At 34.9% G+C, this 22,109-nt stretch overlaps 1 protein-coding gene across 1 annotated transcript; it reads right to left on the bottom strand.

Moving 5' to 3' along the window:
- Positions 1–734: 734 nt before the first annotated feature.
- Positions 735–8,737, bottom strand: LOC130447834 (uncharacterized). Its single transcript, XM_056784867.1, has 5 exons — positions 8,691–8,737; positions 8,357–8,598; positions 4,734–4,829; positions 3,728–3,846; positions 735–884 (listed from the first exon to the last, which is right to left on the bottom strand). Exons 1-5 carry the CDS (start codon positions 8,723–8,725, stop codon positions 735–737), a joined length of 642 nt encoding a protein of 213 aa, XP_056640845.1. The 5' UTR covers positions 8,726–8,737.
- Positions 8,738–22,109: the final 13,372 nt, after the last annotated feature.

The following is a 22,109-nucleotide window of genomic DNA, read 5'->3' as shown; positions in this document are numbered from 1 at the left end:
TTAGAACGCATTTGTATTTATTTACAAAACGATTGTATTTATTTAGAACGTAATTGTATTTATTTAGAACGTAATTGTATTTATTTAGAACGCAATTGTATTTATTTAGAACGCAATTGTATTTATTTAGAACGTAATTGTATTTATTTAGAGCGCAATTGTATTTATTTAGAACGCAATTGTATTTATTTAGAATGCAATTGTATTTATTTAGAACGTAATTGTATTTATTTAGAGCGCAATTGTATTTATTTAGAACGCAATTGTATTTATTTACAAAGCGATTGTATTTATTTAGAACGTAATTGTATTTATTTACAAAGCGACTGTATTTATTTAGAACGCAATTGTATTTATTTACAAAGCGATTGTATTTATTTAGAACGTAATTGTATTTATTTAGAACGCAATTGTATTTATTTAGAACGTAATTGTATTTATTTAGAGCGCAATTGTATTTATTTAGAACGCAATTGTATTTATTTAGAACGTAATTGTATTTATTTAGAACGTAATTGTATTTATTTACAAAGCGATTTCGTGCACGAAATGCTTAATCAATCGGAAAGCAACTAATAATAAAAAAGCTGCAGGCCAAAACGCGTTGTAACAAATAATATAAAAACTTGAAAAAGTAACTACTTGCACCTTCAACTGTGATTATTTGGGTTGCAGACATTGGAAAGAATATATGTTCATCATTCAGGATTGTAAGGATCACATTAATAAAGATATTAAGATAATAGGATATTGTAAATTGTCTTACCGATATTTCTAGAATTTTCTGTTGATTGTGTCACTGTTTGAGTGAAGTTGAGTGATAAATTAGCTTTCGAGGATCTACGCTTATGTTTCTTATCGAGCTTAACTACTGCAGCAGGTGGCTGCAAAAATCATATTAATTAGAAATTTATAAAATTCTTTGTCCGATAATTTCCAATAAATGGTCGACAAAAATCCTGCTCAAAACTTAATTCGTGCGGTGTTTTTTTCAAAATTTGAACGTTTATTTAAGAAAAACATATACAATAGTATTATTCAAAGTATTGCCCATCTGAAACTATGTACTTTCTGGCAATTTGTGGATCCCATCTCAACAGAACTGCGCCAACTTGGCAGCCAAGAATGATACAAACCAATTTTTGATATCTTGCTCTGACGTAAAGCGTTTTCCTCACTGGAAAGCGTTTTGCATCGACCTGAACAAATGGTAGTCAGAAGGGGCAAGGTCTGGGCTGTAAGGCGGGTGAGGTAAAACTTCCCATCCACTGTTTTCCAAATAGTTGGAAAAGCAACGTGGGGCAGATCGTTGTCATGATGGAAAATCATTGCTTCGTGTCTGGTCGCATATTCAGGGCGTTTTTCATCTACTACTCTCTTCAAACGGATTAATTGTGTTCGGTAGCGTTCTCCATTGATGGTTTCACCCGGATTTAGCAGTTCATAATACAGCACACCCTTCTGCTCCCTTAATTGGCTGTTTGACCGGATTTCACATATAATTTTTTGCGCTTGGGGTTGTAATGGATCCATTTTGCATCACCATCCGAGTAAAATACCGCTTTTCGACGTTTTCTCGGCCTGAGTTCATGTGGACCTCAATTTCCTTGCTTTTGAATATATCCAGCAGCTTTTAAACGGTTGCTTGAGTGACACCCAAAGATTCTGCGATCTCTTCTTGTGTTTGGCAACAATCTTCATCGAGTAGTTGTTCATCCTCAAACTTTTTTGGCTGCCCAGGACGTTGATGACGACTTTGACGATGACGATGACTTTAGAGCATTTTTTGTCATATTAAAGTAATGAAGAAGAACTCTTCGCAAAAACACTTTTCCAGGAACAAAGTTCGACATACTTGAGTGAAAAAAGTTACGCCATGTCTTGTCAAACCGCATCAATTAAGTTATAGACCCATAGTAGAAGTAACTTATTAAGGGAAAAAATCTATAGCTCGACGTGATGTGTTTTTATTAATTTACGGGTTTAAACCCTCCCTGATGTCTCACTAGAATAGTTTTTAAATTCCCATTATTTCTGTATTTCGACAAGGTTATGAACAAGCACCATTTGCAAGAACAATGCTTCATATCTAGTTCCTGAAATAAGCCATCGATATCTGTACAAGTACTTAATGAATAAGCTTCACTCCTTGAGACGAGAACCAAGAAGTTTTCATCATTGATTTGAAAATTCTAAATCACATACTTAATCATTGAGGTTTGTTTGAAGGAATCAAATGCTGCTTGCTGAAACTGGAACAACCCATGTAAGAGCCTCCAGACTTGAACGACGGGGCTTAGCTTGGGCCAACGATGGGAAACCCGGCTTTGGCAAACCAATAATGGTCCAAGCCTGGTTGAAGTCTGGGTAACTTAGCCAAACTCTATGTAACCTTACCTAGCCCATCCCATATTAACCCACCAAGTCTGGGCTAATAATAGCTTTCAAGCTAGGGCCAGAGTTGTACACACTTGGCCAAAGTCTGGGCCTATACTGGGCCCATCGTATAATCCTATATGGGCAGACGTGAATGCGGAGCTTTGCCAAAACAATATCTTGTCAAGCTAAAGGCGACATCTGTACTGTTAAGACTGCATTATGATGAATAGTTCTTATGACCCAAGGTAAATTTATTGTCATTTGTACTTGTCGGACTACATATTTTTATTTTTTTCACCACATCTTATTAGACTTCTCTATTTGTTCTAATTACGTTTTTTTATGTACCTCGACCGTCCCACATACGGGTAATTTAATTATCTACAAGTTAAAAGCTTCTACAATGACTACCTGTGGTTAAGGGGCATTCCAATGGACAATAGGCCGTCCCGCACCGCCCCACCCGGCCCCGCCTTTCAACCGTTGCGCTTCATACGAAAATCAAGTCGGAACTTGATCATTTAACATTGTGCAGCATGTCTGTTCTCAGCAATTTTGTGAAAGCGTTAAGTTTGCGAATTAAACTGAAGTTTTCTGTGTTTGCCTAGTCCAAAATAGCAATGGATTCGGAAAATACAGGTATGTAACAACCTCAATGTAATATAAAAGTCAAATTTGTTTTCGTTTGTAGTATCCGGGTAGATGCGGCAATTTTTGTAATTTTTATGATAACTTTAACCTTTAGTACTTTGAATGTAACAGTCAAAAAAGTTATATTTGCGAAATAAGTATTCGTGCCTAAAAAAACAACCTCTGTGTATTCCAGGTTCAGCGTGTACCTCTGGAATGAAGATATTTGCGCAATTTAGACGGAAAACTAAGCTCCTTAAGTGATTATCTGTTCAATCGTGATGACCTTACTGAAGACCAATTATATAAATTGAAAAAGGATTTTGCACATTTTAAATCCGAGATAAAACAAAGATGGGTCAAAGCCCATAACAAGGAAGACGTTTATTTGAAAAACAATCATCTTTGGCTGGAAGGTTCATTTGAGATTCCAGGCTCAACACTACACCGTCCAGGTCGCCCTCGAAAATCGTTTGGCGAATCTAGCGAAAGGAGTTAGAAAAGAAAAAAGGAAGAGCTAAATTTTCTGTTAGGAGGAATAGCTTAGCAGTTGGCTTTCCGATAACTTGACGAAGATCTTTTAAATACTAGGTAGTCCGTCGGTATATGCTTCTCCAGCTGCGTGGGAATAACACAGGAGGTAACAAAAGTACGAAGCGTGGTATCAGCCGGAAGAAAATTATATTTTCATATTTAGATTAACAAATTTCAACATTACCTTGATCAGTATTCCTTGTCGTCTATCCCAGAACTCAGCTAATTCCAGAGCGTTATCTTGAAAATCGGAAAACCTATCGAACTGACTTTCTAATAACTTTGAAATATCCTTACTGACCTCTAGAATTATAAATTAATACAGGATTATACACGAATAAGTAAATATTTCATAGAGAAAGTCTTCAGCCTAAAATATGTATATTTAGACAAACACTACCAAGTCTTTAGTACAAGATATTCAGCACAATTATTGTTGGATTTGGTTCGTCTTGAAAGGCGATGATTCATCGCTTGTAGCGATCTTATAGACATATTTTAAAGCACCTCGATTGAATTCTTTCGGCATCTCTTTGCACCAATCGATAGCCCAAGTATGCCTAAATCTCACGGTATGTCACATGAAGATCTTGCAAGATCACTTCAGAAGTATCTATAAAATGTCAAACTTCATGTCGGCACTAGCAGATTTGACATATTCACATCAGTGTTGCCATGTTTCAAAACTTGAGTAGCACTCCCTTTATATATGGCGTTTCAAATGAAAAATTGATCATTTTAAGAAAATCGAGGAGTTTATTGAAAAAATGTTTGTTTCATATTGAAGCACATTGCTTTCGTTACAATATTTTCTTTTAATTGTGCCAGCGAATTATTCGGTTTGTCAGATTTAACACAACCCCATAGGAAAAAGTCCATAGGTGTTGAATCGGGGCTGAGTAGAGGTCAACTCGTGTCACCTCTCCTGGAGATCAATTTATCGGGAAAACTCGTGGCAAAGATCCATTGGACGTGCTTGAAGTTGCTTACATAACATGCTAAATTCCTTTTGGTCTTAAGAAAGTTACAAACAACCCGGTACCTTTTAGTTCGTGACACAATTTACTATCCTGGCTAAATTTTTCCCATTATCATATCAAAACAGTTTTATTTAAAAATATGATTATATAAAATTATTACTAATTATTGTTTCTTCAAGTATTTTTTTCCGATAAAATAGAATTACTCACGTTTCCTTATTAAAGCGATTTGTGTTGCACCTTCCGCATTTTTCATAGCTTCGGAACCTTTTGTCTTTGTCTTCTTCACAGTTGCATCACCATCGCCTTCAAATGAAAAAGTTTTTCATTATCCATAACCATACAGGACTATTACTTTGGCAGAGAAAAAAGGATGTTACCTTTATAAACAAATATGAAACCATGAAACCTTTAAGGTTTATAAACACGCTCATTTTCAGCTTCATTTCCTTCTCCAACATACTAGACCAAGAGCCAGTGACCAATTTTAAGTGGTCATTTCAAAAGTCATGAAACTTTTCACAGTCAAACCTTAATACCTGCAGATGCTGAAAAGCCACTTCTGGCAGCCCTATGTACCCTAAATTTTTAAAGATTTATTTCTGTTAAAGTATAAGTCATAAAATTCTAGGAAATTACTTTCGACGAGTCAGAGCAGATCATTTCTTTTTGCAGTATAGAAATGGAAAATGCAAAATCCAAGTTGTAGGTTTTCAAAACCAATCTAGTCCAAAAAACTACACTGGGCATATATTTCGATGCTCTTCGGCGACTCTAAAGGAGTACGATGGGTGGAAATCCAACACAGTTGCGGAGGGTTACGTAGACGACTCAATAACAAACAAAATGGATTCCGCAGTGAAAATTTCAAAAAGTAGTTCGACTTCAAGCAACGTTGTAAATGTTCAAGATCTTTGAACTCTTTAAATGTTGACAATTCAAGTACCAATAGTAATGTAACTTCTTCTTCAATAAAATTGATAAAAGTCGAATTTCTTCAAGCCTACGGACGTAGAAAATTTTTTGTATGAAACTCGTGAGTAAAATATCCTCAGTTTTCTCATTAAAATATTGGTCAATCTAGTAAATTATCCTTGATGAAGTTGATTGAAAAAAAATATTCTCTCTTTGTCATTTTCAAGGAAAAGTTGAATAACCAAGACATGTTTTTGACAATTTGCAATTCAGTTCTTGTAGTCCTTGAATCGTCATAATATTTTTCTTATAGATTCGCAGAAATTTGAAGCCTGCTCTGACCTGTAGCTGATAAACTTTTTTTATTACATTACAACCGGAGAGAGGGATTAAACGCCATCTTTTAACGCCCCTAAAGAAAATAATAATGTGTATAAAGTCTGGCCAGCGGGGAGGCCAATTTCTAGAATCATTATTTTCTCATCCAATTTATATATTTGTATATTGGCGGTTTGGGAAGTCTCCCATATTGACACACAACTCTGAGGTGGTACTCCAATATGCATAGAGAGAAAAATTATTGAAAAACCCCGTCTCGTCCTATAAGTTTTCAGAAGTGCAACTTGAAGTACAGGAGTAAATTGTGTCACAACTCTTTCTGAAACCCAGAAATAAGTAACAGATATTTTGTAATTTGAAACTGACAAGAATTTTTCCAAAATATTGCGTTTCTATAACAACGAACAATAAATTATTAGAAGTGTAAGTGTAAAGTTTGACTACAAAAAAGTAATCCAGAGTTATAGATGATGACCGATCGGGAAGGCCGGTTTCTGTGTCAGTCCCCGAAAATATCGATGCAGTTCATGCAAAATGTTGCTGCAAAATGGATCCCCAAATGTTTGAATGTTGACCAAAAGCGTGCAAAGATAGAAGCATCGCGTTCGATTTGTGCTCGATTTGACAACGATGTAGACTTCTTAAACTGAATTGTTATTATGGATGAGACTTGGGTACATTTCTACGATCCAGAAACAAAGCAACAATCGACGGAATGGCGACTCTCTGGTTCTCCAAGACCTAAGAAGTTTCGTGTCCAAAAATCTGCTGGAAAAGTTCTTGCTACAGTTTTTTTGGGATTGCCAGGGAGTAATGATGATTGCTTTTTTGGATAAGGATAGAATAATAACTGGAGATTAGTATTCCTATACCACAGACCACTCTACTAGAAAAAATTGAAGAGAAAAGACGCGGAAAGCTATCCAAAGGTGTTTTGTTTTTGCAGGACAACGCCCCCGCACACAAATCTCATGCTGCCATGCAAAAAATTCGTGATTTAGGGTTCGAATTACTAGAACACCCCCATTATTCACCAGATTTGGCTCCGTGCGACTACATTTGTGGTATAACGCTCACCTTTACCCATATGTAGGTGTTTCTCCTTGCTAACTCCAACAACTTCATCTTTTTCCGATTTTTTACCAAAGTCTCTCTGTGTTTCCGAACCCAGTTCATTCCTCTTTTTAAGTACTTTCTCTTGTTTTTCTATTAATACACTTTCTGATTGAAATGGTACGGTAATACGGGTACGATTGCTCTCTAAATTATTACAAAATCATGTATTATTTTCGTAAATTCCAAAAAAAAAAAGTATTGATAAAATATAAAATCACAGATCGCCTATTTTTAGTCAACGTTATACAGTGTGAGTTTTATGTATGGAACAATTATGTACAATTATGTCGTTTACGTTAAAAAATTTGGATCGTTTTGATTGTCTTTGCGACATCCAGAAGTAAATAGTAAACATTGGAAACATTCCATCCATTATAGCCCAACCCAAGGACTACACAGGTCACAGTTGCTTCTTTTATCGCCGGATCGGTAAAACGACACGGCAAATGGAAACCTTCTAGCGTCGCAGAAGGCTACATCGAAGAAGAGGCGGTAAAAAAAATGTCTAATATCGAAAGCTGAGATTTTGAAGATATGCCCAGAGTAGAAACTTCTGAATCGGAGGAGCCAGAGCCCGAAGCGACACCGCGACATAACTTGGTTATCGATACGCCCGTCAGACAGTGTAATTGTTAGTGTTGGTGTGGTGGTGGTGTAAACGCTGCTTCAAGTCTCAACATTTTATTCTGCGAAGTGGGTTAAGTGCAGACCAGAATTAATCTAGTGGCGTATTCAAAAGGAGCGTAATAAAAAAATTTAAACGACTGAAATATCACCCAAGCATGTACAAATGTAAATTACTTATTTTGGCGTCATTTCTAGCTCGACAAAATTTGAGGTTTCCATCGGAAAATACAAAATTAATTTCACATTGACTCATTTGCTTAAACTGACTATAAAATAGACGATTAGTGATTAGATGGTTTACTATGGACGTAGACACTTACTCATGACCTTCTTTTTTTCTTTTTCTTCTTCTGAAAAAAAAAAAAATTATTTTTATTTGTTTTCCTTCGAGGCTGTATTACATCTGAGCGTTATGGGTCTCTCATAAATAACCCCAAAAGACATTCGGCAAGCTCATTGAGACCTTAGTAAAACTTTTTTTGGACTGAGATGCAAAAAATGCCGCACCGCGTCTTCAATTTCTCCTTTGGATCCAAAATTTTTCCCAAGCAAGTATTTCGCCATGGATTTGATCAAATAGTTATCTGACGATGCAATCTGTATACTAAATGTGATTTAGGAGCGAGCTCTTCGATCTTTTTTGACCTAATTTTCGCTGTATATAGTTAAGCATTGTCTCAATGTAAGATTACCCGCTTTCGGTTACGTAAACCTGATATTCCTCCGGGAATATCTCATACATTCGCAGCGGCTGTCCACCTTTATACTTCGACCAAACACACGTCGTATTTCCCGATTTCTATTTCCCCTCATGAAAAATAGAAAAAATTACTCACGTATTTGCTTATTTTTCGCTTCATCCTCTAAATATTTTTTATATCTTTCAGTCACTTGATGATCTATATAGTCGAACAAATTTAATGACAGTAGTATCAGCATTATAAATTTGACGTTGCCAATTCCGTGTAACAGAACTTCGAGCACAAGTAGTGGATTTGGCATCAATGTACTGTTCAAACTTTCAATGACCACAGTTTGTTTCAACCTATTGAACGTGGATTTTAACAAATTTGCGTATCTGAAAAAATACAGAAATGATTTAAATCACAACAACAAGAAATGAAATTCTGAAGCGAACTAATTGGTCAAAAATTATATTTTTCTACTTACACTTGAGGACTGATATCCAGAAATGTTGACTTCATACTTTTTTTTGAGGCTTTCGATTCATTGGACTTCGTACTTTTGTCACTTTTATTCGTCTGAAATCAATTGATATAAGGGGCTTTTCAATAAGGACTCGACAACTTTTTTTCAAAATAAAACGGAAACCATTTGAGATAATTCGAAAATTTTATTATCGGGTTGAAGTACATTCAAAACATTTATAAATGAAACTCGACTTTGCTCATATGGCCACCGCGGGCACGTTTGCAGCGGTTGATTCGTTGGATCCAATTTTCCATGACTCGGCCACACATTACGGCCGAATCGGCTGCTATTGCGCGTTCAATGTTGGCTTTTGAGCTCTTCCAACGTCGTTGGCTTATTAGCATAGACCAATGACTTGACGTAGCTCAAAAGAAAAAAATCTAGAGGCGTTAAATCGCACTAACTAGGCGGCCAATCGACTGATCCATTTCACGAGATACCAAGCTCATCAAACTTCAATAAATCGATTGTAACGTGTGCTGTGTGGCTTGTGGCGCCGTCTTGTTTAAAGCACATCATGTGCAAACCCATATAATCCAATTCGGGTCAAAAATAATCGATAATCATGGCGAGATATCGATCAACATTCACAGTAACGTGGCGACCACTATAGTCGACGAAAAAATATGGATTATAATTTTCATTCAGTTTTTCTTTTGGTACAAAACAAAATCTGAGAATAAGAAGCCAAAAGCCGAAGTTTGGAATCACCATTATGAAAATAAATCTACCCGCTCAGTATATTTACCTCACTTTTTTTACTGTCTTCTTTAACGTTTTCATCAGTGTCTTTTTTCTTATTTTTCTTATCTTTAACATTCTTGTTAATTTTGACAGTTTTTTTTCCATACAGTAAAACATCAATTTTCTTCAATAACATATCGTAATCATCTAAAACAAAATTTTATGAAAGAATATACATTTCAACACAAAACATCGTTTTCTTTGTCTACGGGACACTATGTAAAAAAATACCTCTTGTGGATCCCAAAAATGTCTTTCTGCCCCCCTTCACATTAAACTTGGATTGATGAATAACTTTGTAAAGGCCATGGATAAAGAGGGTGATGGATTCAAATACCTTTGAGAAGTCTTTCCCCAGTTGAGTGATGTCAAATTAAAGGAAGTTATTTTATTGGGCCACAAATAAGAAAATTGCTGGACGATGACAATTTTCCAAAATAGCTCACCAGACAGGAGCTTAGAGCATGGAAAGTTAGTGTAGTGAGAGGATTTATGGGCAACAATATGGATCCAAACTACCAACAGTTAGTTGAAGTACTTTTAGACGCCTACAAATCCTTTGGTGCTCGAAATCTCATGGATCTAATATATACACAAATGGCTGCTCGATTCTTGAAAAAGGAAAATTCTATAATCATTTGAAATTGAAAATTTTATGTGATATAATTAGGGAGAAAGCGATGGATAACAAATGGATTCGTCTCAGTATTTGAACGTGTTTATGGTGTTGCACTCTGTCAACAGCTTTTATTATATCTATAAAACACATAACTACATCTTTCCTCTAGTCGTAGCAGTTATGAACCCCTTGTAAATCCGAATCGGGACGAACCATAAGCATTTTATGGAAATTCTGCCTGGAAATGAGTACGACTCATCAAACTAATTAATCTGTCGCCTTGGAATCTTGTTGCGTTTCTCTTTTTTGGCAGACGGATGGAAACAGATGCAAGCCATTTGGTTGGGAAGTTTGCTGTGTTGTAAATTTAGTTAAAAAGCCTTTGAAAACCTCTTGATACCTTCGTTGTCTAATAGTTCGACCAGTTAACCAGCTAAAAGGTCTGATCCAACCATTTTCTTATTTCTTTAGCTCTAATAATTTCTTCTGTTCTAATTGACAGCCCAAACAATTCATCTTCCGGGTTATTTTTCTGTCATTTGCAAATTGGTTGCAAATATATTGCTCCCATACAGCTTTTCTTCTTTCTTCGAGTATGGCTAGTATGGCTACAGAATCTTTAGAAGCTGTAGAATCAAGAATTGATAAAAGGATGAACAGAACTAATTAATCTGTTGCGTTTCTCTTTTTTGGCAGACGGATGGAAACAGATGCAAGCCATTTGGTTGGGAAGTTTGCTGTGTTGTAAATTTAGTTAAAAAGCCTTTGAAAACCTCTTGATACCTTCGTTGTCTAATAGTTCGACCAGTTAACCAGCTAAAAGGTCTGATCCAACCATTTTCTTATTTCTTTAGCTCTAATAATTTCTTCTGTTCTAATTGACAGCCCAAACAATTCATCTTCCGGGTTATTTTTCTGTCATTTGCAAATTGGTTGCAAATATATTGCTCCCATACAGCTTTTCTTCTTTCTTCGAGTATGGCTAGTATGGCTACAGAATCTTTAGAAGCTGTAGAATCAAGAATTGATAAAAGGATGAACAGAACTAATTAATCTGTTGCGTTTCTCTTTTTTGGCAGACGGATGGAAACAGATGCAAGCCATTTGGTTGGGAAGTTTGCTGTGTTGTAAATTTAGTTAAAAAGCCTTTGAAAACCTCTTGATACCTTCGTTGTCTAATAGTTCGACCAGTTAACCAGCTAAAAGGTCTGATCCAACCATTTTCTTATTTCTTTAGCTCTAATAATTTCTTCTGTTCTAATTGACAGCCCAAACAATTCATCTTCCGGGTTATTTTTCTGTCATTTGCAAATTGGTTGCAAATATATTGCTCCCAGACAGCTTTTCTTCTTTCTTCGAGCATGGCTAGTATGGCTACAGAATCTTTGGAAGCTGTAGAATCAAGAATTGATAAAAGGATGAACAGAACTAATTAATCTGTTGCGTTGCTTTTTTTTGGCAGACGGATGGAAACAGATGCAAGCCATTTGGTTGGGAAGTTTGCTGTGTTGTAAATTTGGTTAAAAAGCCTTTGAAAACCTCTTGATACCTTCGTTGTCTAATAGTTCGACCAGTTAACCAGCTAAAAGGTCTGATCCAACCATTTTCTTATTTCTTTAGCTCTAATAATTTCTTCTGTTCTAATTGACAGCCCAAACAATTCATCTTCCGGGTTATTTTTCTGTCATTTGCAAATTGGTTGCAAATATATTGCTCCCAGACAGCTTTTCTTCTTTCTTCGAGCATGGCTAGTATGGCTACAGAATCTTTGGAAGCTGTAGAATCAAGAATTGATAAAAGGATGAACAGTTTGGTCCAGCAAACTGTCTGTAACTACTTAACCTTGCGCGATATGAAAATCACGTTCCAACGGTATTGAGTGTAATGGAAGGAATGAGCAAAAAGTTTTACTTTCCATCAATAATTTGAATCGTTGGTATACATTATGGATACGCACATATTTCGAATCATGTTGTAGAATATGCCTAAACAGCAAAAAGTTTGCAATATACTTATGAAGAATTCATCAAACATTTTAGAGTTAATAGAATCCTTGCGACTGTTTCGCTGTTTCACTTGCTTCGGGTTAATTTAACCTCAAATGATAAATAGTTTTATTCCAATAATGAAACCTCATACAATCACAGATTTAATATCTAGTTTCAAGACAATAAAATAGAATTCTATTTTCTGGTTAGAGTTAGAGAAAAAATTCAATATCGTTTACTTAGGATTCGTGTGTTTCAATTTCGAGTAGTCAACATAACCTATAAAAACAAAAGTGTAGTGCTCCAGCAGCAATTGTTAAGTACGTGTTCGTGATAGAGTCGAGTCGTGCGTAGTGCAGTAAAATATAAACACTACTAGTATTAGTAAGTTTATAAATCGGTCAAGCATCCTTTCTTACCGTCAAAAGGTTCGCGCACCAATTCTTCATAACCTCTCAAACTTTTCTCGATTTTCTGATTGATTTCTTTGGCGTATTCGGATTCATTCAGTATCAATTCTTGGCAAATCAATCTATCAAAACTTGTAATTTCGTCTACTCCTAATATTTTTGATGCTTCATTGGCTGCTTTGTAGTATTCTGAAATTATTATTAAAATTTCCAAAAAATTTGTCCAAAAAAAGTCTAAGTGACGCTAAGACGTGCGTGGAATAAACTGAAAGGCCTACCTACAAAAAGAATCTGAAGAAAATGAGAAACAAGAAAATGGAGAGGATGAAGATGCGTTGCCACTAGAGGAAATAAGAAAAATGATTGTAAGAATTCCTGGTTGTACAGAAGTAAGTGCTGAAGATGTAGGAGAGTGGATGGCTTGTGACACGTCTGACCCTGGTTTTCAAATTCTCAATGACGATGAAATTGTTGAAAGTGTGAGAGAAGATGTTGAAGTGGAAGTGGAAGAAGAACTTTCTGCTGATGTTGAAGTAGACACTGGACCATCAGCTAGTGAAGCATTTGACGGCCTCGAGACTGCTTTGAAGTGGATGGAGCGTCAGCCCGAGTGTGACCACTTGCAACTGCTCACCGTCAAGCGAATGCGTGACCTGGCTGCCCTAAAACGGATGAAGAACGCAAAACAGCTTACATTGACGGAGATGTTTGAAAAACAATGATTTTTATTTCTAAACTTGTACATAAGTACATTTTATTTATATTTAAAACATGTGAAAATATCATGTTTCTTTCATTTAATTCAATAAAAAAATAGTGCAATATCAAAATGTAGCTTTTTTTCTCTCCAATGGCAATTTTTAAAAAAAAAACTCCCATCAATTCGGATAATTGGAGTTCTACTGTATTTAATTACATTGGATTTTTCAGTAATGCGCTTCAACGATGATTCTTATCAGGAAGAAACTGTAAAAAACCATACAGATTACTTTAAGCCCCCCCTCCAAAGGAAGTTATTACATTTATTGAGGTTCAGTGAACCAATTTTGAGGACAATTATCTCCTCTTCCAATCCGCTTGTTTGGATATTGGCCATTTAAGCAAATCACTAAAACGAGGTGGGGTTCCATCATGCATAAACCAATGTTCCAATTTCAATCCCAATGGCAAAGCTTCAAATAAATCCGAAAGAGTATTTTGGAGAAGTTTCGCCAGTTAGCTGGTTTGGTTAGGTTATAATAATGATCTATAAAGACGATCCAAACATTAACCTTGAAACGAAATCTTAGGAGACGCCTCGGCCGAGTTCTTCAGGAACTACCTTTACATGTGAAATCATGAAGATTCCCCGGAGTGCCCACTTCTAGAAAGGATCACGCCTCGAAGTATGTTGGAAGTTTTGACGACATCAGAAACTGCATGGACACCAACGAGGACGTTCGCAAGAGGAAAAAAGTAAGAAGTAGTGACATAGTGATAGTTGAAGACAGAGCTGGACAGTTACGCCTTTTCCTGCGAGGTAGTGTCTTACGGCGGTTCCACAGGGTGTCATTATACGGTGTAATTGATTAATCCCATTTTAATTTTGACATAAGTTGCTAGAAGTGTCCGTCAATTGGATCAGATAATTGCTCTATGATTGTATAAATTAATAGCCAACTTTGTAACTTTTCAAATAAAAATTTAGTTATTCGATTTTTCCTTGAAAATGAAAGGGTTTTAGGAAAAATAACAAAGGTACAAATCATTCATAGTATGAGGTTGCAATTTTTCAAATTTACTGACAAATGGAAAACTTTAAGGTAATGTCACCCATAGATTAACCCTCCAGAATTGTTGGATTGCATTCTACTTACCATTACTTAATGCTCCTAACGTCGATTCTTATACGACACACCCTGTATATATCAATTAATAATTATATGATTGTCATGAATTCTGCCTGTGCGAATAGCTGGCACTCCTACCAAAACCCGAGACGAGACTGTCCAGGAAGCGCCTCGTTAGAATCTGGACCGGGCATATAACTAACCTAACCTAACTTTAATCTAACCTAACCTAACCTAACTTTAACCTAACCTAACCTAACCTAACCTAACTATCATCATCATGATTTTTGGTGAATCAATTCTTTATATTATTCTAATCATGATAAAATATGTTGTGAACCTGTTGTAGGTGCTCCATGGAATATTAATACGATCCCGTTTCTTATATCTGGCAATTCGTTTGCTGTTGCGGTATTTATTATACCGAAACCTTCTATTTCTTCGCTGTCAACTTGTTGTATATCGGTAGTATCGTCTGCTATGGGAATATTGAGAGGTTTGACATGCTCTGAAATTCAAATGTGTCACTTTGAAATAAAAAAATTCCTTCCGATACATGTCAAAATGATCAATAGTTTGAATCAATTCCATCAAAAATGGACGAATTTTGATCAAGAGATTCCATTTATCGTGAAATAAGGATTTGACAAAGAAAAAATTGTTTTTGTAAATTATTTGAAATTCGAATTTCGAATTATCCATTTTATTTTTGAAATATTGAACTATTATAGATACAGGTACAAAAAGGAGGAATGTGTGAATAAAAATTTCGAATATGAAGAACTTTTGACGATTTTGGACTGAAATTTATCACTAGAAGCAGCCCTGGAATGTTTAGAAAGACTTTTTTGTACGAATTTTTGAATTTTTCAATTTTTTTTGAGATGATTTTATGAAATAAAAACAAAAGATAGTTCAGGAAACAAAAGCCAGGAGCTTAAAAATTATTGTGACACCCTGTATATTAGCACACAATTTCTTGATACGTTTTTGGAAAAATGTTTTTGCCGCAGAAAAGGTCTTTACACTCAGGCAGAAAAAATTGAGTTTAAAATGAGAAATAGTTATCAAAGTTCTATTTTTGTTTTGTCGTCTCAACTTGTAACTCTTCAAAATCTTCAGAACTTTGTCTCAGTTTAAAATCAAGTGAACCCAGTGAATGCTCCTCTTAATTAAAACGTTAGTGGATCTTTATAGATGGTGTACTTTCTAATAAGGTCGTATTTTTCGCGCAACCCTCTAGGTCAAGCCAGGTACTTTTGGGATCATCCTCGTAAGTAATAGATTTCAGCTTGAGGTTGATTTTTGTTACAAAAACCGATACTTTTTTCCTTGTTTAATAAATAAATACTAAGAATATTTGAAGAGCAAATGGTATGTTGCAAATGTAAAAATTTTTTTGGTTCTCGTTACCCTTTTTTGGGTATTCAAATTTTACTTAAATCAAGAAAGTACACAATAAAAACGGGTGTTATAATTTACGACGGGATACGTTTTAAATAGTCGCAAGCAACCGCATAGAATGAAAAATGTCATATTAGTTGACATATGTGAGTTATTTTTTTCAAAAAATATATTTCTCCTATGAAAAAAGCTACTGAGCTATACAGGGTGTCCCACGACGAGTTAAAACTATCTGTATATGGCAAAATACTTTTAGTAAAATCATGAAAATTTCAAAGTTTGGGTTTTCGAATAAGATCTTTTTAAATAAAATATTTTCAAAGATGGCCGACTTCCTTTTCTACCGGAAGTCGATTGTAACTTTGTTATTTTCAACAGAACACCCTATATATTTATACATTTTTGAAATGTACGCGAAATTTTAGTATACTTTTGTCTAAAAACTTTTTTCGAAAAATGCATACTTTTTGAGTTAATAATTTTTTTATAAAAAATTTGACCGTTGCAGACCCTTATAAATTATTTATTTACGAAGTAACCCTTAAAGATATGAAGATGGATTTTGTTCGGTTGTTTTTAGCAAGATAAGACGTATTTGAATCTATGTTGAAAAATTTTTCATTTCATACAAAGTGTGTATAAAAAGTGTTCAAAACTTTACTTCATAAATATCAAATTTCTTTATTTTTTTTAATAGAACCACCCGGTTTTTTCTTTTTTAATACATTCGTGCAAATTTTCTGTGAATTTTTAGAGATGCAGCTGTGGTACAAATTTTATTTTGAACCGTTGATTCAAGCACTAAGAAATAAAAAAAGTATTTTCCTTTATCTTGTCAAGGTCTGTAAAAAAAATCAAATTAAATTCTATTTACCAATTTTATTTCAACTTTTAGTCGTTTCCTAGATATTTGAAGTTTTAAATATTTTAGTTAAAAAGATCGTATCTGAAAACCCAAACGTAGAAAATAGTATTTTGTCAAATACGGATAGTTTTAACTCGTCGTGGGACATCCCGTATTAATACCCACCTTTTATCAATCCTATTATCTCTTCTCTCGATAATTTTTCCAAAGCTTCATTCTCCTCCATCAGTTTCTTCAGCTCGCGAAATAGAAACTTGTACGTATTTTTGAAAACTTCGCGCATTGAATTTCCCGGTTTTCTCTCTGGGATTAACAAAAGTTTTATATTGTGATAATCCATAAACAGATCCATAAGCATTTTTTCCTCATCATAAATCCTACAAAACACGATTTGGGATAAAGTAACTCGGTTCTTAGAGAAAGAGTGTGGGAGGAATAGAAGAGAACGAAGGATATGAGAAAATTTTGATACATAAATTGGGTACAAAAGGAAATATAAGAAAATATCGAAAAGCAACAGATAGAAAATTCTGCAAAGGAATAATGGAAAGATAATGAAAAAGAAGTATCAGAAAACCAGTTGGTGGACAGAAGAAATGAGTTGAAAAGTATAGAAAAAAAAAAAAAACAGCAAGGAAAAATTATATTTAGAACAAAAACGGAGAGAATGAATGGGCCTACAAAACTATACGAAACAAAGTCAAAAAATAACTTAAATAATCCGGAGAAGAATCATCAAATAACAACAACAACAACAGACAAAGAAACGCGATGAGACGAAGGTAAAGAAAGGACGAAAAAGAAGCAAAGGATACAAATATGGAAGACAATCTTGGAGATATTGAAGGAGTTTTTTTATGAAAAGTTTCATGTAATATAATAAGGGGAGAAGACTTGGAAGACGAATAGGAATTATACGAAGATAAGACAAGAGAAAGAAATCACTGAAAGGAAGTGGAAGAACCAATATGAATATCTACATTAGAAAAGCTTGTGACAACATAGAAGTGAAAGAATAGATATTCAATAGTAATTCAATCTAGCTTGGAGTAAAATCAATTGATACCCCATACAAAAATAAGAAAATAGTATGCAGGAGATACAAACTGCACATGGGAAAGGAAAATAAACAACAGATAACATCTTGACTTAAATAAAAAAGGAAAAAAATGATATGGAATAGTATTCGGAAAATAGGAAATCACCGAAAATAACACATATAACAAAAGGAAACTGATGGGGAAGGTTCTAATAGATAAAAGAAGATCGAGGAGTTTTGAATGAAGCGAGGAAATATTCTCAGTTCAATTCTGTTGATACCAATCACGAATATGATGGAATAAAAAACAATAAAAGATAATAACACATAAGGGCGTGGTATTAAACATATGACAGCGCCAAGTTTTGCTCGAACCAGTGGTATTTGAAGAGTATTTGGTTGTTGTACCGTAAATACAAAGAAAGGCGAAGAAAACGGATGGATACATCCTCTAATAGATGACAGATTAACAATGGGTTCATTGTATCCAAAACTGAGAGAGTACCCACGACTTTTTCAACTACTTGCTTTTGATAAACTATCAAGTTTAATTTCGTCCAGCCGTCTTTTCCAACGCTTCACTTTGTATTTTGCACTCTCCATTTCGCAAAATATACAGTAGAGTCGCGAAAAGCGTGCGCTGGTCTGATCATGTGTACGTTGCAATGACTACAGAAAACTACAAGTCCGTGGCTCCGTTTATCCAAAGCGAGCGCTTGCAGGTGAATGGTCCCACGATTACTTGGCTAATGTACGTTAAGATCCACGCGGCGTCTAGCGCCTACACGCGTAAAGGGCCAATAATTCGATACGGTTCATCATTTCATTTGAAAGCCCTGACACTTTTTCGTAGCCACATGATATCCATACACGTATCCATTCAATTCAGCCAAGAAATACGAAACAGGCTTTGAGAAAAAAAAAAAGATGTTGCTGGGATGTTTTATGGATTACTTACTCATCAAAATCCGCGAAACAAAATTCGATTGGAAACGTGGAAACATTCTGAATTAAGAGTGTTTGAACATCGGGGTCGGTGTAAGGTATAATGGCATCGAATTTTATGAATTTTTCTTTGATCGCCAATTTAGGTAGGGCCGCATGTCCACAAAGATTCAAAACCACTTGAACTGGATTCCCCTCGATGTTGACTACAACTTCCGCGGGATGATATCCTTCTTTCTCCGGCATAAAATAAATATGCATGAGTCCTTTATAATTCGCTAATAATTGACCGTGCGGAGGTATTATGTAATATGATTTATTTTCATTATTCAAACTTCGAACTGCTGTCGACCAATTACAAGGTAAACATCCCCTGGAAAACGAAAACATCATTCTATGAATGTATAATAACGAAACAGATTAGGAATTGAAAACGTTTCATAGAATAAATGGCTTATAACCAAAATAATAAACTTTTTCTTCGTATTAGGCGTAGGTGTCTGTTTTATCTTCGACATCCTTGCCTCCTATCCTGCTTCAAGGTTGTCGCTCCACCTTTATCTGGGTCGGCCGGTACTCCTTCTGCCCAATGGGGATTTATCGCGCGCTATCTTGACCAGTCTGTTGTTATCCATAGAACTTCTCACTTCTTTCCCTGTCCAGTAGGGTTTTTCCGGCTATCCTGCGTAGCACTTTCATCTCTGATGTTTCCATCATTCTTTCGGTTTTCGCCGTTTTCTGGCCGTGTCTCTGCGGTGTGGGTCTTACCGTGGCCTTGTAAATTCTCGATTTCGCTTCTGTTCCGATATGGTTTTTGTTCAAACAATCTGCTAGACTTAAGACTTCAGCTGCTTGCTCCAAATCCTGAAATCTCGATTCCCAGATATTTGAATGTCATTACTTGGTGAATTATCTTATCGAAGTTTTGGTCATACACTTTGTTTTGGACGCAGATATTATCATACTGGAAGCTGTGCAGTTGAACTATTGTAAAAACCTTTGAACATCATCTTCATTTTTTGCGACTAGATCAACATCATCAGCGTAACATAATATTGGCTCTCATCTTACAGCCCCTTAACTTTCTTACTTTGTAGATCTATAAAACACTTAAATCCTGGTCCTGTTGTACTCAATCGATTTTTCTGTGAACTGCCTGATGACGAAGATCGCATCTGTGTCCGACCTTCCCTATCTAAATCCCTGTGGATCATCTGTTAACGTGATAAGACTTTTGTTGTAAGTTTCAGAGTGCTACCCAGCAAATTGATTCCTCTATTATTAGATGGTATTTTTTTTATCTTCTCCAACATGAGAATCGTGGTACTCGTTCTCCATTAACAAAATTTTCTCATTTCGGATTGCACCAAATTCGGAAAAACTTTATATTATAGACAAAGGACTGAAATCCGTCTCCAACAAGGTGTCACACGACCCCCTTTCTTATATAGAATTTTCGAGGGAATGCTTATAATTCAGAGGGTGTGCTGGAGGGAGATAATACTGTAAATGATCAATTTAAAAATAGAAATCGACGTTTTTTTCACATAGTTCATAACAACACCAAAATTATAAACACATCAATTAATTTTCATCCAACTAATTCGCAGTGGGTATGGATTCTACGGGTTGAATGGACAAATATTTTATGACACTTACGGATTCTCTATAATTATCGACTTTTTGAAAGCATTTCCTACAATCACCATCCCGAAATCTAAACATTTCCTCAAGAATTTGAACTTGGGTATCGAAACTGTAGCTGTTATAATAATTGGAATTGTAGCGCCATGATTCACGCCCAAAAACAAAAAATCTTTGACCTTTTTATCGTAAAAGGTTTGATATTCCAAAGTGGGTTTAAAAACGACGTACAACTCAGCGATTTCACCGACTTGTATCTCCTTCTCCTTGTACTCTATGTGCAGTTGGTTTAGTTGCGAAGAAGACGAGTTTGATTTAATTCTCCTTGCTATAGTTGGCTCCGGACCTGAAAATGGATTTACGCATTACTATATAATATAATATGAACCCCTGTTCTACCATTTATACAGAAGGTGGTGGTTTTGGATGACCAAGAGTTCAAATATTATTTTATCCAGACTTTCTTTCAAAAAATGTCAAGTTAAGAGTAGCTATTGACTTTGAAATTGAGAAAAAACCAACGAAAGAATTCCAAATTGCGCTTATCTCTTAATGTATAGAAACTAAAACCTGGATTTGGTTCATCAAACGACGCCCATACTTCAAATTTCGTTTTCAGTACGCAATTTAGAGGACATTAAAAAATATGTTGTAGACGACGACGAATAGTCTTTGGATTAACTTCAATCTGAACTGGACTGATGAGAAGCGACTCAAAATAATCTAATCTAATCAATGAATGTATTGTAAATTTTATTGTTGTGATAATAATTAAAATTTTGTAATTCTAAAAACCAAAAAACATCTATTCCTATTCAAAGATTTTCAATATAAATATTGGGTAATTATACACTTTCGCGGTCACCTGGTTTTTTGGTTAGGCTAGGTTAGGTCAGGTTAGGTTAGGTTAGGTTAGGTTAGGTTAGGTTAGGTTAGGTTGGCTCTAGAAAATCGAAAAATGGATGGATTTTAATGATCTTGGTCTCAAAATGTTCCATTTTACGGCGGATTTATAAAAAAAATTAGTAGAAATAGCTGGAATGGAAATTTCTCATAGTTTTATTGTTTTAAATCGTAAAAAAAACGGTTTTGCAAAATAATCCTTTACAAAAAATTATCTCATTATCAGATAAAGTTCTTATATTTTTTTTGTATTCTACATAAATTAATAAACAATTTAAAAAAAAATCTAAAAAGAATGATTTTTTCAGTTTTTATAGCTTAAAATGAAATCGATGAAAAACAATCAATTTTCGTGAATAGTTTCGTACTATATTCTTCAATGTTAATAGTTTTTGGATCATTAAAAATCGAAAAATAGATAAATTTTATAATTTTGGTATCAAAATGTTCCATTTTACGACGAATTTATGAAAAACACGGGGGTAGTGGCTGAATTTGCGGTTTTTAATAGTTTCAAACCTTAAATAGTAGACAAAAATTTTTTTTTATAAATCCGCCGTAAAATGGAACATTTTGAGACCAAGATCATTAAAATCCATCCATTTTTCGATTTTCTAGAGCCAACCTAACCTAACCTAACCTAACGTAACCTAACCAAAAAACCAGGTGACCGCGAAAGTGTATAATTACCATAATTTTTTGTAAAGGATTATTTTGCAAAACCGTTTTTTTTACGATTTAAAACAATAAAACTATGAGAAATTTTCATTCCAGCTATTTCTACTAATTTTTTTTATAAATCCGCCGTAAAATGGAACATTTTGTTACCAAGATCATTAAAATCCATCCATTTTTCGATTTTCTAGAGCCAATCTAACCTAACCTAACCTAACCTAGCCTAACCTAACCTAACCAAAAAACCAGGTGACTGCGAAAGTGTATAATTGCCATAATTTTTTGTAAAGGATTATTTTGCAAAACCGTTTT

This window comes from Diorhabda sublineata, chromosome 8, assembly GCF_026230105.1.
Source record: "Diorhabda sublineata isolate icDioSubl1.1 chromosome 8, icDioSubl1.1, whole genome shotgun sequence".
NCBI classification, from domain to species: domain Eukaryota; kingdom Metazoa; phylum Arthropoda; class Insecta; order Coleoptera; family Chrysomelidae; genus Diorhabda; species Diorhabda sublineata.
Note: the sequence above shows the minus strand (reverse complement) of the source record. Positions and strands in the feature narration are given on the sequence as shown.